Source organism: Varanus komodoensis, unplaced genomic scaffold (assembly GCF_004798865.1).
Source record: "Varanus komodoensis strain SLA01 unplaced genomic scaffold, ASM479886v1 scaffold33, whole genome shotgun sequence".
Classification (NCBI taxonomy): Eukaryota; Metazoa; Chordata; class Lepidosauria; order Squamata; family Varanidae; genus Varanus; species Varanus komodoensis.
In genome coordinates, this window is record NW_025335817.1 from 4,725,217 (window position 1) to 4,744,071 (window position 18,855).

At 39.8% G+C, this 18,855-nt stretch overlaps 1 protein-coding gene across 3 annotated transcripts in view; it reads left to right on the plus strand.

The window, feature by feature from the left end:
• The window catches only part of FAM214A (family with sequence similarity 214 member A), a 39,823-nt gene extending 23,506 nt beyond the window's left edge, over positions 1 to 16,317 (plus strand). For 2 of the 3 annotated variants that reach the window (XM_044438744.1, XM_044438743.1), the window contains exons 2-12: positions 941 to 1,125; positions 2,442 to 2,644; positions 3,280 to 3,405; positions 3,837 to 5,682; positions 6,748 to 6,858; positions 8,839 to 8,918; positions 10,662 to 10,770; positions 12,284 to 12,442; positions 13,628 to 13,696; positions 14,375 to 14,574; positions 15,711 to 16,317. In XM_044438744.1, the coding sequence (XP_044294679.1) occupies positions 941 to 1,125; positions 2,442 to 2,644; positions 3,280 to 3,405; positions 3,837 to 5,682; positions 6,748 to 6,858; positions 8,839 to 8,918; positions 10,662 to 10,770; positions 12,284 to 12,442; positions 13,628 to 13,696; positions 14,375 to 14,574; positions 15,711 to 15,864 (3,242 nt within the window). In that variant the 3' untranslated portion in view covers positions 15,865 to 16,317. Of the gene's footprint in view, positions 1 to 940; positions 1,126 to 2,441; positions 2,645 to 3,279; positions 3,406 to 3,836; positions 5,683 to 6,747; positions 6,859 to 8,838; positions 8,919 to 10,661; positions 10,771 to 12,283; positions 12,443 to 13,627; positions 13,697 to 14,374; positions 14,575 to 15,710 lie in introns of those variants that run through there. The other variant, XM_044438746.1, reaches the window with a different exon arrangement.
• The last annotated feature ends 2,538 nt before the right edge of the window (positions 16,318 to 18,855 follow it).

An 18,855-nucleotide genomic window follows, 5' to 3' on the forward strand; every position in this document is an offset into this window, starting at 1 on the left:
AGATGCAGTGGGAAGACGTGGTTAAAAAGACACACATGTGTTTACCTGCCAGTACTACAAAGCCCCAAAGGCATTAGGGTTACACAGGTGAAGTGTGTGAAGAAAGAGGGAAACAACCTGGGGATTGAGAAAACAGATGGTGGATTGTTTGATCTTCTGCCAGACAAACCCAGAGTAGATGTGTGGACCAGGTCATTACGATTCTGAAATGTAACACTGTGTTTCATCATTGATGTTATAATAAAAGCCTGGTATGGAAGCATCTACTATCACCCACTGCCATACTAGCTCTTGTGATACATATTTCAACCCTTGTATCGAGGATTCGAAAAACCATTAATTCTCCAACTAAGTTGTAAACCATTTTGGTGAAGAGTTTTAGCTCTTGGGCAGTATAGAAATAAAAAATAGAGGTCACTTCATACTTTGAATCTGTTTACAAAGTTTTTCCAATTGGTAGGTAGCAATATTTCATAGTCAAAGTAAACCTTCCACATGTTTCCCCCTCTGGAGAATTCCTTTAGAAAATGGCTACAAGACTAGTATTCTGTTGTGCCCTGTAGAAAGCAGTGAGTGTGGGAAAAGTGCACAACCCACACTGCATGTTCCCCTGTTGGCCATGCAGGCATTCCCTCCATGTAGCCAATCAGAATGTGGGGATCTCCCCACAGGAAACCAAGATGGCCTTTATTGCTGTAAAGCTGATTAGGCTTTGCTGACTCTGCAGTCAGCATTTAGAAAATAATTTCTAGATTCTCTGTGCAAAATGAGAATGGATCATATTCAGAGATGTGATGATGCAAATAGAACACTGCAACTTCAAAAATAATTAAAATTGAACATTCTAAGCTAAATGTATAAGTCTGATGTAAATGTATATGTTGAACAATTCTGCATGTTGAAATTTTAATATCATCGGGTGCTGTGTTCTCTGTGTTAGATACTTTAGATGAATACTTTGAATATGAAGCTGAGGAGTTCCTCATCAACTTGGCCTTGCTGATTACGGAAGGTAGAACACCGGAATATTCTGTCAAGGGTAGGACTGAAGGCTTCCACTGTCCTCCAGCACAATCAAGTCAGCCAGCCACAACGAAGCATGTATGCAATGACAAATTGGCCCAGGTATGATGGTCAGTTGTTTAAATTGTCATTGTTTGTTGTTGCTAGTCATGAAGTCGTGTCCTACCCATCGTGACCCCATGGACAACATTCCTCCAGGCCTTCCTGTCCTCCACCATCCCCCGGAGTCCACTTAAGCTCACACTCACTGCCTCAGTGACTCCATCCAGCCACCTCATTCTCTGCTGTCCCCTTCTTCTTTTGCCATCTATTGTTCCCAGCATTAGGCTCTTCTCCAGGGAGTCCATCCTTCTCATTAGGTGGCCAAAGTATTTGAGTTTCATCTTCAGTATTTGGCCTTCTAAAGAGCAGTCAGGGTTGATCTCCTCTAGGACTGGCTGGTTTGATTGCCTTGCAGTCCAAGGGACTCTCAGGAGTCTTCTCTGGCACCACAATTCAAAGGCTTCAGTTCTTCGGCGCTCAGCCTTCTTTATGGTCCAACTTTCACAGCCATACATTTCAGCAGGTTCTTCCAGCAAATGCTATTTGCTGTTGTGATTAACATTTTTAGATTGAGCAACGCCATTTTGCATGAACACTTTTAGTATTTGTGATTTGAGCTCATGCTATAAGGCTTGCTACCTGAAAGCACGTAAGTGAAACAGAAAAACAGAGGGAAGATTCAATACACAGGACTTCCCTCAATGTTAGTGTTTATTATTACATTTGTATCCTGCCTTTTATCCTCCTGCAACCAACCCGAGGTGGTTACCTTGTTGTCCTCTTCTCCATTTTATCCTCACAACAGCCTTGTGAGGTAAGTTAGGCTGAGAGTCAGTGGCTGACCCAAAGTCACCCAGCGAGCTTCATGGTTGAATGGGGACTTGCCTCCAGATCTCCCGAGTGCCAGTCCAGCCCTCTCACCATGATACCACATCAGCTGACTTGCTGAAAAGAGAACTTCAGAATGCTTCATTCAGCTTGAATCCCTTGATATCACATGAGCAGATTTTGTGCCCTAACATTCAAATACCCTTGAAGATGTAGAACACCCGAAACTGAAAGAATACTACAAAATCAAATGGGTCGAAGCTATACAGTGGTCATGGTGTTTTGAAAACCTGGCCAAATTCCTGAAATTTTGGGTTCAAGTCTATAGTGGCTGGGCTATTTCTAGCTAAATAACCTTTTCAGGTTGCTTGAGGGATAGAATTTTGAAAGTCATTTGGGTCTGGTCATACCTCCCTTGCTCAAGAACTTCTTCAGAAAGGCATTATAGACTTTCTTTCCATTGTGCAGTGCTAGAATCGGAAAGTGTGTGCATGGTAGATACACAAAGCCAATTTAGATCTAATATTGTATTTTCTGATTGTTTCCAGTGTCGTCAAGCCAAGCGGACTAGGTCTGAGGTGACGTTGCTGTGGAAGAATAATATTCCCATCATGATAGAAGTGATGCTACTTCCAGACTGTTGCTATAGTGATGAAGGACCCACCACAGAAGGGAATGACTTGAATGATCCTGCAATCAAGCAAGACGCATTGTTGCTAGAAAGGTGGCTTTTGGAGCCAGTTCCACGACAGTAAGTTTATATATGAGCATTGCTTTAGGGTTCCGTAAGGGTATGGAATACTTTCTGAATAGGAAGGTGGTATATATGCCTATGTGTTTTCGTTTGGCTTGTTTTGGGCCTTTGTGCCCTTTTGTAAGATTCCTTGCAAATGTGGGGAAGATAGTGAATGTTAAGTCGATCATTTTGCTGCGATTTTAAATATCCATAGTTCATTATAGTGAGATACGTGCAAATGGCTTATGATTGCTGGAAAGAATCTACAAGGAGGAAAATCAATAAAACCTTTCTCTTATAGATTATTTATTAAATTGTGTGTCCAATTTTACCTTAATGTTTATAGTCTCTGTTTAAGTAGTAATATTTTGTGGGAACACTAGAAATTAGTGGATTTTGCTGGATTTTGGAAAAAAAACTGAATTTTGCTATTTAATGCTGCTTTCTTGGTCAACCCAGTGTCTTTGTACACTTTTAATTTTCAAACACTTTTTATGAGTGTAGGAAAGGAATTAGAGCAACAAGTTATTGAGCATATTTTTTTCATGTTTTGGATAATTGCTGTCAAGCCAAGCTACTTTGTTTTGTTGCCTTTTCTATATAAACTTTTTCACCAACACATATCTGTTTCTCTTTGATGTATATTTTAGAAGTGGTGATCGATTTATTGAAGAGAAGACCCTCTTATTGGCTGTCCGCTCTTTTGTGTTCTTTTCTCAGTTAAGTGCTTGGTTGAGCGTTTCACATGGAGCAGTTCCTCGTAATATTCTTTACAGGTAGGTTCTTAGAAGCTTTTATGTGGTTGTTCTGTTTGTGTTACACTGCATGACCTTGTCTGGAAGATGATTAGGTTTTTTTAAATCAGCCTCTATCTATCTGTCTCTCTATTTATCTATCTCTGGTTTTTGTATGCCATTCCAATTACTAAAAAAAGTCTCTGGGTGGCTTATAGAGAACAAACCAAAAAACAGAACCCATAACAATGACCAAAACAGAAAAGAAAATGAAAGAAAAAGTGCACTGCATCTAAAATAGGAATAAAAACAAGAATAAAACCAGCTTAGTTATTAAAATACTGCAAAAATAAAAAGTGTTTTTATTTTTTAAGAAAGTATGTACATATGTGTTCACTGTGGCCCTGGAAATTGTGCAGCGATTGTATTGCATTGTGTATGAAGTTTCTAATACACCTTTTTTAATTTTTCAGGGTAAGTGCTGCACATGTAGACCTGCAGTGGATGTTTTCCCAGACACCAACTGGGCATTTTTTCCCGGTTCCTAACGTTTCTCACAATGTGGCCTTGAAAGTCAGTGTCCAGTCTTTGCCTAGACAATCTAACTATCCAGTTCTGACCTGCAGTATTCATACCAACCTTGGCTTTTATGAAAAGAAAATCGAAAAGCATAATGTACGTCAGCACTGTGATTCCATCAAGGCAGAACAATGCGGTCTACCCACCTTGCAGCGTGCTTGTGGCAAACTGATGTGGACGGAAGGAGTGCTTGGGGTAAAAAAGGGCCCTGAATTTACGACAGCTGTCAAAAATCCAAAACGTTTCCCAACAACGGGGCTTGTACCTGACTTTGGGGCTTCAGAGTCTAAAGTTCCGTGTTATACAGCTGCTGTTGACAGTAAGAAGCTACCACAAGATGCATCAGAGAGAGCTTTAAAATCTTTTTGCTTAGCTGACTCCCACCTACATAATGGCTACTCTTCTCGCCAGTCGCTGGGAGAATCTATTCCTTTAATCGGTTCTTTACTCCAAGAGCGGCAAGAAGTCATAGCAAGGATTGCACAACATTTGATACACTGTGATCCAGCAACTTCACCTGTCATGAGACGACCGTTCAGCACGAATGAAACCGGTCTGGTAAACTCCAAAGTTACATGCAGTGTATACGAAGAGCAAAGTTCGCTGAAGAAAGGAAAAGAATTGTCCTCTATTTCTACTACTAACTCAGAACTTGCATCTTCAGAAAGCAGCAGTGTTGGAAAAGCTCAAATAATAGCAGAAACACCATTGTCTGATTGCTCTGTCCCAATGAACCAGTGCTCCTCCCAAGCTGTAGAGGAACCGAACTCTCTCATAAGCTCTTTACTTCTTGAGAGGCAGGAGGTTATAGCAAGGATTGCCCAGCACCTAATTCACTGTGATCCACCCGTGCCGCAAGTCACTCATTCGGTGTTTAATATCCATGATATTAGTTCCATTAATCCAAAGGCTTTTCACAATTCCTGTGAAGAAGACAACCTGTTGAATAAAGGCAAAGAACTCTCTTCAGAGCCGTTCTCTAGCTCAAGATTGACTTTATCAGACGATAACCAAAAAACAAACAGTAAAACACCAGCAACCCCTTTGAGTTCATTTAAATATGATGCTGAATTGAAGGTATCACTAAATTCCCAAGTAAGAAGAAAACTGCTTCTAGCAGAGCCCAATGAAGTAGTCCAAAATACATTTCAGCAGGTTCCTACCAATAGAAATCAAAGACCGTTAACTTGCATGAACCAATCATGTAGCAAAGAAGATTATAAATCAGAATTGGCAGATAAACTAGAATTTATAATTTCTGGTTGTTCTCAGAAGCCTCAGGTGGCAAAGAAAGGTATTTCCAAGCAGTGTTCACATTTCAACAATAATGATGAACTGATCTGTACAGATAAAATTAAGGACAGAACAATCAGTAGCGAAAACATGAAACGAGACTGTTTAAGCAATGCACAGTTGGATCAGTCCAAAATACCTGAAAATATGAAAGTGACTGTAACACAGGCATCTGATAGTTTGCACAAAAATGAGTTTAAGCGCTTAAATAAGGACTCTCAACAACCAAATCTTTGTGAGCAAAACTCTCAACTCACTAGCATTGAAAACTATTTACATAAAGACCATGAAAGTTTCAAATGCAAAAATAAGCAAGATAAAGTGAAAAATGTAAATGACGAGAATGAAGACCCAACAGACAATGAGGTGCAGAGACGTTCTCAGAAAAAGCCTGTAGAAGACTGCTTTGTGGCTTTGCTTGGACAGAAGAAGAACACAGAAATGCTGGTGTGTGTGTTTATGTTGTGTGTCTGCTTATGTATCTTTTTATAAATAGACTGAGCTGCTATCTTTCTTCCTGCCGACCTCCAGGAGTGTTTAAGATGAGGTACTGCCTTCTTGAGGTCTTTGCAGGAGACATCTATAGCTGTTTTTTTTAAACTAGCAAAAGGCAGCCTGCTGAATGATATAAATCATTCCTTCATGAAAGATGGTTGGGGAAAAAAAAAGAAAAGATTAGTCCCTGGCTTTGTATTGTTTTGGCTGCAGTAATTTTAGCTATAGTGTTATTTTCATGAATGATAGATGGTGCCTACCTGTTCCTCTCCTTATCATAAGAACTTTAAGGATGACTATAACGTTTTGTTTGTCAATTGAAATCCTTATATTTTACATTATCTCAGTCAAAAATCATATTCATACTTTCATGTGGAGTTTAGTATTTGTTAATTGTTGTGTTCTTTGCTAATAGAAGACACAGAAAGTATGTAGAAGAACTCTGTATATTGTGGCTTATTCCAAAAGATGATCTTTTAGCCCAGAATGCCATATTTGTGTAAACAGATATCTCAGGTCTTGAGGGAAAGCACCTTGGTTCCCTATTGTTCCTCAACTTGTATTTGGCAAGTCTAGGATCAGTTACTTAATGATTGCTGGATTTTACAAATAAACAAGTTTTACTTCGCTTCCAAAGTAATGCAAGTCAAAAGCAAATTAACATGTGTTAACTACTTAGATCAAAATGTGAGTTCCATTTTTAAATGGAAGTTGACAATTTAGGCTTTTGAATGGATCTGTAATCTTAAAATAAGCCACTTGAAGATATATTTACAAGGGGACATGCAACCGGGATAGCATTTTATGTCCTGCATTGGATCTTCTTTCTGTAGCACAGAAACATAGGGAACCAACATGGAGTAACTTCCCAGTCCCACCTGTTCTCCTGCATATGAATTCTAAAACTAGGCTTGCTTCGGAAGGGCTATTGCCCATTGGCAATGCAGAACTGGGAGAACTGGATTTTAACTAGAAGGGTTTCCTATTAATAACCGATTATTTCCTCCCTATGGATAGAGAACACCATCACTCAAACATGTATGGCACAAAACTAATTTCCGCCATTTGGATGGGACTTCTACTAAGGCTTTTCATCCTCGGACTGGATTGCCTCTACTTTCAAGTCCTGTAAGTTGCTATTATATAGCATTGCCCTTTTCCTCATTCCCTGCACTCTTGTTGTTTTCTCTGCTTTTTAATCCTAGTAGCTTTTAATGCTTAGATTCTTCGTAATAATGTCGTAAGTTTCATGCTGATTTTAGATTTTGTCTGTTTGTGTATTATTTTTATTTATTTATTTAAACCATTTTTATGCTGCCCCATTGCAAAAGCCTCGGGGCGGCTTACAACAGTAATAAATAAACATAAATAAACAATTTGTACAATTAGAGTTAAAAAATGGGAAGCATCTCGGAAGCATTTTTATTTTATTACTGGAAACCACCCAGAGAATGGTCACTGGGAAGTGCATAAATTTTGCAAGTATATAAATAAAAACCAGCTGGTATTTTGGTTGTAGTAACTTGCTGTGGTATTACAGCCATTAAAATATTTACAGGTGTAAAAAATGCACTTTTAAAAGAAAAACGTGATAGGCCATAATGTTTGGTAGGCAGTAACGATTATAGTGATGACCCTTGCTCAGGGTTAGATTTCTTCTTTTTGGAAATGTGGCCAAAAAGGACGACAATTCAGACCTGAGGACAAGAACTAAGCTGGTTCTGGCTCTGATCAACAGACAACACTTCATAAAAGACTCTCCCTTCTGATGCTATCAGTTCAGACAGTGCCTTCTGAATGTTGAGTGAGGGGGGTACCTTGAACAGATTTTTTTTTCCTCTCCCCAGAGGGAGGGGGATTATGTCAGATCTTGTTGGACAGACCACCCACAGCCAAGGACTACTTTGGATATAGCCCCCAAGTAGTAGATGCAAGAGAGCTGCCTTCACACCCTCATGCCATATGTTTGCATGAGCAGAATCCCAGTGAAAGGATAGGCCTCATGCAGATAACTTTGCCGAGCCGGGATGCAGTTGACACGTTCTGTATATAGTTGGGACTGTTCTTAGCTAACTATATACCTTTAGATTGCTGTCATGCACCCCCGTACAGAGATACATTGGCGCTCCAGTATATGCACACTCCGTGTATATTTGCCCCAGTTAATTTCAGAGCAGAAAGGCAGCCTGCATCACAGATTGTCAACTACTTGAATGAAAAGAAAAGTGAACCAATTTATCTGGCCGTCAAGCTGTCCATTTTAGGCCTCCTTTTAAGGCCGTCTTCTGCAGTACCTGGAACAAATGCCTAGCTGGGAAGTAGCGAGCAGGCTCTGTTGTTGCAGTGCTCCTGTTACACACATTTCCTTATTTACAAGGAATAAAAGTGTGTGGTGATGTCAGTGTGACAAACAGTAAAAAGGAGTGCAGATAAAAGCATGAAAGGATGCCTTAAAGGCAAAACTAGTAGAAGAGCGAAAAAGCATGGCTGGTTATCTCAAACAAAAGCACGTTCAGGAGCTGCAAGGAATAATGCCAGACAGGTTGCCTGCCTTGACTGCCAGGCACAGACATGGAGCTGCCACTCTGAAGGCTCGACTCTGGGCAGAGGCCAGCCAGGCCATGAGTCCGTCTGGAACCACCAGGGACATGCCACCTGACAGCCTCAATGACCAGGCAGGTTGGTAAGGGAGAAGCTGCTGTCGCAGAGATCCCAGTCCCAAGCTGCTTAGGGCATTTGCACATGACTACCAAACTCTTACATGCAATAAAGCATTGTGAAACAAAACACTGAATTTGCTTATCAAAATGTCAAACTCGATTTCAGGGTGTTTCCAGGTGGAAGGCTTCTAGCGCTTCTAATTAGAAGGCATTGTGCAGCTATTCCATCTTTTTCTCCTTAACGGATTTTCTGCGGTAAGAGAAAAGACGGAAGAAGCGTTGTGAGTACACGAGGGGATTCTGAATGGAAGACGACTGTCTGTTCTCCCTGTAAAATTCCAGGGTAGGCAGAGTAGTGGCATCATAAAAGCCTTGTCTGGAAGCACCCTGAGCTCCTGCAGCCAAAATAACTCTGTTTTTCTTTTTTCTCCTTCTGATACCCCTTGAGGTTCCCGAAAGGAAAACACGATCGGGATGCTTTGATCTAGATGCATCGCTATTGCATCTAAAATATTTGTCCTCTAAAAGGTATTTTTAAAAAAGTTTTCTGATGTTTCTATGTTTACAAACATTATCTGTAACCCTAGAATAAATAAGAGGAAGCATTTTGAAAAAAAGCAAATACTCAACTAATTGGACTACACTCAATTCAAGCATATTGTAACATATTGCTGTCCTTAAATTGTATTTTACTTAATCAACTGCAAGGCACAGTTTTAAGTTACAGAAGCACCATCTTAAAACGGGCACCCTTTCTTGTGTGAGAGTGAAGGGGGAATACTGCTTTTAAGATAATACACGATGCAAAATGTATGAACACCACACAAAACCCTCAGTTTTTTTTCAAAACTGTTAGTATATGCAAGTGTATGTAGGTTAATTTCCAATACATTTTAGTTCTGATTAAGATTTCTCTACTCAAATGATGCCTTTACTTTTAAAAAAGTTTTTAAAAACCATTGTTGTTATTTCATTTCTATACTGCCCTACAGCCAAAGCTCTCTGGGTGATTTACAACAATTCACAAAAACAGACAGCAAAAATACAATAAAAATCATAAAATTGAGAGTTCCAAAATATTGAGTGCTATATAATTTAGCAAGGATTTATTTATTTGTTTGAAACATTTTAATCCCATCTATATCTGAGATGGATCTCAAGACAGCTTACAAAACCAAAAGTGTAACAGCACAATAGAAAACATAATTTCAATATATAAAAATATGTAGTGAAAACAATTTTATTATATAATAAAATCATTCAACCATTAAAATGCTGGGTAAATGAAAACACTTTCATTTGGCACCAAAATGAATACAGTGTCGGCCCCAGGCAAACCTCTCTGCGGAGAAGATTCCCTAGCCGGGGTACTACCACAGAAAAGGCCCTTCCGTGGGTAGTGACTCTTTTAATCTCTTTCTGAGAGGGCTCTCAAGGATGGACCTCAGCAGAAGATCTCAAAGTTTGGGTGGGTGTATATGGAAAGCAATGTTCCTTCAGATATCCAGGGCCTAAACTGTTTAGGGCTTTATATGTCAAAATTAACACCTTCAATTGGACCTGGACTTTCTTCTCTTTATCTTCTTGAAGATCAATATTTATTTATTTTATTTATTTAAAACATTTCTATGCCGCCCCATCCCAACAAAGCCTTGGGGCGGCTCACAGCATAATTAAAACATATAAATAACAATTGCTACAATTAAAGATTAAAAAGCCCGGTAACATCTCGGCTTAAAAATTTAAAATCCTATAAATACATAATAAGTTAACAATTAAAATAAGTTTTAAATAAAAAGGTCTTCGCCTGGCGCCGAAAAACAAATAATGACGGCGCCAGGTGGACCTTATGTCCAGATTCAACGGTATGACCCAGATCAACTAAGACAAAGCAAGCTGTTTGACGGGCAAGCTGAGCCAAGCTTGTGCCTGACTTGTAATGCTAAAGACCTTCTGTGGGACGCTGATGAATTTAACTTGGGAAGTTTTCAGATGATTGCATAGAAGGGTGCCCAGAACATGCTGACATGCTACGCTATTATCTTGTGTAACGCTATATTGGCAGTGCTTGATATCCATGGAGGAGAATCTGTGAAAAGTGTGTTGAGCTGTTATTTCTGAAAGCTGCTTAACCAGTGTCCCAGTTTGGAAATTCTGTTCCTTCGAAGCATAAGTAGCTCAACTGTTGCAGTCGAAAAACAAAATGCTTGTATGCATGTAACTAAAGAGCAAAAAGTATTAACCCTGTTTTCTTACAAACTTTTAAAATAGTTCACAACAGTGCATAAGCAAAGAGAATTACCCAGATATCCAGGAGAAGCCATTTCTAAGTTCCAGTGCACCATCGGTTACTAGCCTTAGCCTTCTTGGAAACTTTGAGGTAATGTACACACACATATATAAATATTACCTAAATCCTCTAATATTGGTTACAGATATGTTGATATCCTGCTGTGGCATATGCCACATGGTTCTAAACATGTTTTTATCAGGGCAGTCAGTGTACATGATGCTTGATTTACCAGCTTCCAGTACTAGATGAAAATGTTTTTATTTTATCAGTCTTTTTAATTCAATATACATTGATTGGTATGTGTTTTTTAAACTGCTTATTGTCTGTCTGTTGCTTTTTGTTTTTAAATGCGCTTATCCGTAAATAGTAGCCACCTTGAAACTGTGTGTATAAATAAAATAATGTGGAGCAATGATTTTATTTGCTTTCCCTATTTTAATATTTTTACGTGCTACTGCTGATATTTTTATCTGATAGTTTTATCTGATATATTTGATGTAATGTATTGCATTACTGGGCTGCAGGTGGCGCAGTGGTTTAAACCGCTGTGCTGCTGGGCTGGTTGATCGAAAGGTCACCGGTTCGAATGTGCACAACGGGGTGAGTTCCCGTTGCTCCGTCCCAGCTCCTGCCAACCTTGCAGCTCGAAAGCATGCAAATGCAAGTAGATGAAAAGGCACCACTTTGGTGGGCAGGTAACAGCATTCCGTGCACCTCGGTGTTTAGTCATGCCGGCCACATGACCACGGAGACTGTCTGCGGACAAACGCTGGCTCCCTCGGCTAGAAAACGGAGATGAGCACCACCCCCTAGAGTCAGGCATGACGGGACTTAATGTCAAGGGGAAACCTTTACCTTTACGTTATTGCATTACTGACCATCATATTTAAATGAATAATGTGCTGATTTGAATTTATTTTGAATTATTTGTCTGTGACTCTGTAATAAACTTTAGTAAATCCTCTGCCTGAGAGGCACTGTCTAGATCGCCATAGGAAAGGCCAGTGTGTCAGCAATGAGTGCAGTGCCTTCTGACCTTGGGGTGCCCTTCCTTTGTCCCCATAGCCTGGGGTTCTTTCCATGCTGGCTGCTGCAACTTTGGATGGGGCCACTCCAAGAGGCTAGGAGGGGAGGAGTGAAACTCTGCCAAGATATGAGGAATCCTGGCGATGCCTCATTCCCTTCCCCTTGTGAGCAGACGCAAAAGACAGATGGCCAGGAGAGGTGCAGAGGCAATCCTGGTCTCTGTGTTCTTCCCACACTTAATTGGATGCGCATAATCCTCTAAGTTGAAGGGCTACAGGCAGCGTCATTGGATGACTGCTTTCATTGTCCAAACTAGTACTATATTGCGGAAGCACTTGCTTTGCATGGAGAAAGTTTGGGGTTCAGATTATTGCATTTGTAGTTAAAAAGGCAGTGTGTGGTGAGAGAGACCTCTCTGTGAGAAGTTAGAGAATCGCTGTCACTTAGACTAGACACTGCTGGGTTAAATGGGCGAAGAACTTGACCTGGTACTGGGCAGATTTTGGGGACCCATTCCTGCAGACCTCATTTCAAAGCTGGCTTTTTCAAGAGAGAATCATTTCATGTTTTTCAGGAATCTGTACTGAACTATCGTTTGGAACCCCTGGGCATTGTGGACGGCTTCATGGCTGAAGTGGGTGCGAGTGGAATGTTCTGTCCAACACACATGACTCTTCCAGTTGAAGTTTCGTTCTATAGTGTTTCTGATGACAATGCACCCTCTCCCTATATGGTAAATATTTGAACTCCGTACTTGTATTTAGTCATTAAAATATTTCTGTGTATCTATACTAAATCCTGGTGTAGATATTTGAGTTAATTCATAGTATGCCACTGCACAGACAAATCACAGTTTTTATTAGTGGTCCTTGTAGAAATCTTATACGGTTGGCTCAGAAAGCCCATGCTGTCCCTTTTCTTGTATCTTGTTTAGCTTGTGAACTTGTTTACAGAAAACAGCCTGAGTTCGATGTGCGAAATGCTTGTGCAGTGCAATTCATTTGAAATCGTGCACATGCATTTAACTCTGGATTTTCACTGCGATACATATGGATGTGCAAATTCCTTCCTTTCCCATGTATCATGCCCACATTCATTATGTGGAACATCAGGCACTTAAATAAGTATGTATGTTGACGATTGTCAGTGGGTTCCCAGTGCATCTAAAATTTTGAACTTCCTGGTACTGCGTCCAGGGTCCACAAAAGAAAACATCAGTCTGCTGTAGCTTCTCTTCGACTTATAAAAATGATTATAGTTTCTTAAGGAGTGCTTCATACACTGTACTTCTGATTTTAGTGGGGAACACATCATGCCCTTGTTTAAACAGTTAGTAGGAACATCTAACAATCCAACTGATGGATTTGACAAAGTGTATTTACTTGTCTTCTAATGTAGAAGTAAAGGCTGCTTTGTAGTCCAGGACAGATGATCTGTAAAGTTTTCAGCCTGTTGTTAGCCAGTTAACCGAGCTGATTTGAGGAAATCATGCGTATGGACCTGTCATCCTTAGGAGTGGAAGCCATTGCATGCGGCTGAGCTATCTTCTGTCTTGTAAACAAAAGCATTTATCTGTAATTATTTTCAGTGGATTGAACACTACCACATACTGTTGTAGCTGCAAATATTTAAAAACTGTCAGCCCTTGATGCAAATGCAGACTTTGAAATAAAATGTCTGTCTTGAAAGAATGCATGGAAGAGACACTGTAAGAATGGATGGGACTAAAACAGCCTCTTCTAGTTGCATTTTTGTGTTCTCAGTAGTATGTTTCTTGTCTGTGAACCTCTGCAAAAATAATTCTTTGATTTAGGGCTTCTGCTCCATATACTTTTATGACCAAAATTTCTCGACTATCAGTATGCTTACTTTTTGATGTTTTTGTAATTGTCTGTTTCTTTGTTTCTCCACTACCCAGGGTGTAATTGCTTTAGAGTCTCTTGGTAAAAGGGGTTATCGGGTACCTCCTTCAGGAACAATACAAGTGGTATGTACAGTTACATTAACAATCATCTTTCCAACATACTGCTAAGCATTTGCCTTGGAAGAAAACTATGAAAATCTACCAAGAAATATCTTAATTTCCCATTTGAAACTTGACAGGAAGAAGGGGAGAACACAAACCAGATGACCTGGTACTTTGCTTTGTGTGGGAGTTGATGTGCCCTTTTTCTACAGCTTTTGCTATTTTGAATTCTACTCTGAATTTTCCCAAGGATATTAATGAGTGGAGAGGCTCCCTCCCTGGCCAAATTTTTGCCAGTTGTACTAAAGGCACCAGGTTGGAAAAGCAGGAACCAGACAGCCGAGAGAACATTTTAAAAAATACTAGGGGAGTTTCCTAGATCTGCAGTGGTGTTCTCCATCACTTCCTACTGACTGGAGAGGTGATGGGGAAAGAAACTTGTTCTCCCCATCTACTTCCCTGCTTTTCTTAAGTGTCAGTTGTATCAGGGTCTTCAGTCCCTTGCAGCATTTATTCTGAACTTTATATGACCTCCATCCACATTGGTTCACCTGTTTTGTGGCTGGAGTACAGTCCCACAGGCAGCCAAAGAATCAAAGAACATTGCATTAGTAAAAAGACACACCTGGATACAACATACTGCACACCGTTGTCCCGTGGAATAGTGTAATTCTGAACCATTTGTTTCTTATTTTTCAGACCTTATTCAATCCTAACAAGACTGTGGTGAAGATGTTTGTGGTAATGTATGACTTAAGAGAGATGCCAGCCAATCATCAAACATTCCTACGGCAAAGAACCTTTTCTGTCCCTGTGAGGCGAGAGACAAAGAGAAGTATCAATAAAGAAAATATTCGACATACTGAAGAAAGACTACTACGCTACCTCATTCATCTGAGGTGAGGCTGCTGAGCAGGGCAAAGTTCTTAGTTGCTACTTGGTGCAGCCAATACCTGTTTTTTTAAAAATAAAATTACAATGCAACCAGTAGCTTGCTTTCTAATTAGCACTGATTGGTCTTTTGCTAAAGGGCAATGGATAGAAATATCAGTACTTGTGTGTACAGATAAAAAGTCAAATGGAACATAATTGGCTTTTCATTTTTTTGCTCTAACAATAAGAATTGAAACAAGCAACTCAAGTTTAGTTGCTGAAACCATACAAGTTTCCAAAACAAATGAAGTCATACAATTGTAAACTGCTTTGTGGAAGCATCTGTTTAGGAGGCCGTAATTAGGGTTATGTCAGCGCTTCCATTGTGAAATGCCCTTAGCAAGAGATTGTCAGCAAAAACATTTACCAAGGGCTGAAACTTGACAAACTTTTTACAAAAACAGCTTTCAAAACCCAAGGCTCAGTTTGCATGCACAATCGTTCGTGCTTATGTGTGCCTGTTCAACAAAATATTTAGACCATTTGCAATATTTGGCATATTGCTTCTGTACCTGACGGTATGATTGAAATAACATGTAATTTGCTGATGCAACAGAGTGAATATTATCTTGATTTGCAAAACCACAACTGTCTGCCTAGAGACTAAGCAGGTTCTATATATTTTTTTCAAGTTAACTGCTAGCTAGACTTGATTGAGGCCCTTTCAAACGTTTTTGGCAAGTCTAAAGAGAAGTCATCTAGGAATTCCCTCAGTTCTGCACTAGAGGTCCATCGTATTTTTAGTGAATTCAGAAGACTGATTAAGGGGAGTGAGGGGATGGCAAGGAGTTGCAAAAATAAGCTGCTAGGCTTACCATTAGCTGTTGTATTTCAATAATTTCCCTGAGTGAGAAAAAATAATTAAAAGTGAAGTCACTGTTATCTGTTCTTTGATCTTCAAATAAGTTTGAGTCTGATCTTCAAAGTGCAACCTCAAGCAGTACATACATATTAAAAAATGGCTACTTCCCTTTGAATGAGTTCAAAATATAATTGTTTACATTGTGAAGAAATTTCTTCTCCAGGCCTCAGTCTCCTCATTGAGATATTTTTTGTGTGGTAGTTCATGCACCAGTAACCAATGTTGATGTTCTTCCCTTAGGTTCCAGAGTTCCAAATCTGGAAAGATCTACCTCTACAGAGATGTTAGACTCCTGTTTTCCCGAAAATCCATGGAAGTTGACAGTGGCGCTGCATATGAACTCAAATCTTACACTGAATCTCCAACAAACCCTCAGTTTTCACCTCGATGTTAGCACGACACAACAATGAAAAGTATTTGCTCAATTACCAGATTACTATTTAAGAAGAACAATTGGCATAAACCATTTGGTGTAAAAGTGAAATGGCAAAGGAAGTGAGATATTGGTCAAATGGGAGTCAAGGCTTTTCTAGGGTCTTGGACCAGTTCTTAAAAGGCTTCTGGAATGAGCTTTGTGTATTCCAAGTAGACTGGAACATACTTAGTCCTAATCTTTTTATACTGGTTTTAAACCACTTCATTGGATGTGTTGCAATAGCAGATTCCAAATTAGTTTAGTGTTTACACCTTATTTTATTTTATTTTTTTGGTTATTTAATATTTAATGTTTCTTCTACTTAAGTGATGTTCAACTTTACTGTTCTAATGTAGCACAAAACCTCTGTAAAATCATACTGCGTATTTTTGACATTAATATTGAAATCTGAAATATATACAGAAGTCTTTACTTTGCTGTGTGATGTGTTTTTAAGTGATACTTAAGCTGCTTAAAATAAGGATGGGATTTTGAACTTCCATTGCATTATCATACTATGCAAGCATGTCCAGGCAAGATGGGTTGTGCATTTTTTCATATTGTTCATTTCCCCCTCTTCCCACATAAGTTCCATAACAACACACAAACCACATTGCAAAATGATTTGACTGCTCATTCAGATCATTGGCCCAACTCGTAATTAGAACTGCTTTTCCGCTTAAAGGACCTCTCCTCAGAGCATTTCACATTGTCCTAATCGGTATCAAAATTTTACATAACACTACTGTCCCATACCTAATTTTCTCAGACTGTGTTTTTTTTAAAGATGTACTGTGAAAACAAAGTAGTATTTATATCTTAAATATATGTGAAAACAGCAACGCTGGAATTCTGGTTTTATTTTGATATGGTCTTTGTTGTTCTTTTTAGATTTTGTCCAAATTAGGCCACTAGATGGCTCTTGTATCACTCCTTGGAATAACTGCAGGAAATCAACCCTGAGCATATCAATAGGGTCCCTCTAATTGAAGAATGCTATCATTTTGAAATTACAGCTCTCTCTTAAAGTGGACTGGGGCTAATAAGCGCATTCCATTCAATCTATGGAATGCGCTCCCCAGAGAGGTCCGCCTGGCGGCGTCGTTATTTGTTTTTTGGCGCCAGGCGAAGACCTTTTTATTTAAACGCCATTTTAATTGTTAATATTATTTATTTATTTTATTTTTCTGGCTAGGACGTCTCCAATTATATTGTTTTTATATTATTATTTATTTATTTTTGTGAGCTGCCCCGAGGCTTCGGCGAATGGGGCGGCATAGAAGCTTTCTAAACAAATAAACAGTGTTTGGAAGAATTAGAAAACATGACAGACACCAGCTGAAACCTGAGACTATATCTTATTATAATAGTTTTGATAGTGCCCAATAGAAACTTTCCTATTCTATCAATCTGTTTACTATCATATAGTGAAGTATTGTGCAAGGAATGATCTTAAAGTTAAAAAAGTTAATCCACTGAAAAGAAGGGTGTCTGGTCTTGGAGTACCAAGAGAAATGAATATATAACCCTGTTTGCACTCTGAAGGAAGGCTGGGATATACATGTAATAATGTTATAACATAAAAATGGATAATGCTTGCACGAAAAACAAGCTTTCACACAGAAAACTGTCTTAGACTGTTAGACCATTGGATCATCTAGCTCAGCGTTGTGTAGAGTGACTGGCAGTGGCCCTTTGGGTTTCAGGTACCTGGAGATAGAAGTGATGCAGTCCAAGAGCTTTTGCATGCAAACCATTGCAATACCACAGCCTGGCAAGGCTTTTCCCCAAAGAGAATAGCTCTCATCCTACATTGCAATCGGTTTTCTGAACTTGGCATTTAAAAAAAGTGGGTGACAGCTTTTCAGAACTGAATAAATGCTCCTTAGGTTTTAGATAGGTTCTGTGAATTCCTAGTTAGAGAAGGAAGACTTCGTCAAGTATTAGTGTGGGTTTTTTAAACTGGGGATTTTTGGATACTGGCAGTTTTGTATATTTCAGGGCACACACGATTCACACATGTGGTTCCCATGCCTTGTGTTTATTCTTGAAGAAATCCTAGTTTTCTTTTGCAGAAAACCAACCATCATTTCACCTTTTCTAGAATGGTTATAATACTTGTTGCATCTCTCGTACTTAATGGTGATTTTTTTCATTATCACTTGTACACGTAATTCTATTTTCTGTGAAGTCCCAAAGTGCATTTGTACAGGAGTAAACTCGCCACCAAGTTTAATTTGGTGACAGTGTGAAGAATAAGAACAAATAGTGTGGGAGAATTCCTTTGGGACTGGAGACACCAGTTAGCATCCCAGCCAAATTCTGGGGTTTTCTTGCTTAGACCTTCCCCAGAAATCACGTAGAAAAACAAGCAAGGCAATGTCACCCAGACCTGGACAACACACCCACTGTAGTAGAAGGCCCAGGACAAGAGAGCTGCTTGGCAAGAGTGGCCATTGACCCTCTTGCCAAGCGGCTAGCCAGAGAAAGCTGCTGACAGCAGTTTGGCACGGCTGTCACAGAGGCATTCTGCTCAAGAAATCTTTGGGACAGGAACTGGGCAATCAGCTAGGTGGCACTGCCCAAATGGGACAGTGGCTGCATCTGAGAGAAAACCTCTTACAGGTAGGGGTGTGTGTGGGGAACTGATTCTTGTCCCTGCCTGAGAAGTGCTCTCCTCAGCAGGAGCCGGGCTAGATGAAGAGGCATAGTAGGCCCTATGTAGCCCACTCCCCCCACCTTCCCCCCTTCTGCTGAAAAGAAAGTCACTCAAACAGAAGCAGGTAAGGGGAAGCCTGAGCTGGGCCAGACCTGCTGAGTATCCCTGGCCAGCCCAGTTTCTCCCTACTTTGTGCTTGGCTGAGTACCTTTCTCCCAAACAGGAGTGAGAAAGGCGGGCAAGCAGATCAGTAGAGGGGCATTGGGCTTGTTGGACCTTTCTCATAGCCTGAAGTGCCTGATCCTGCCTAA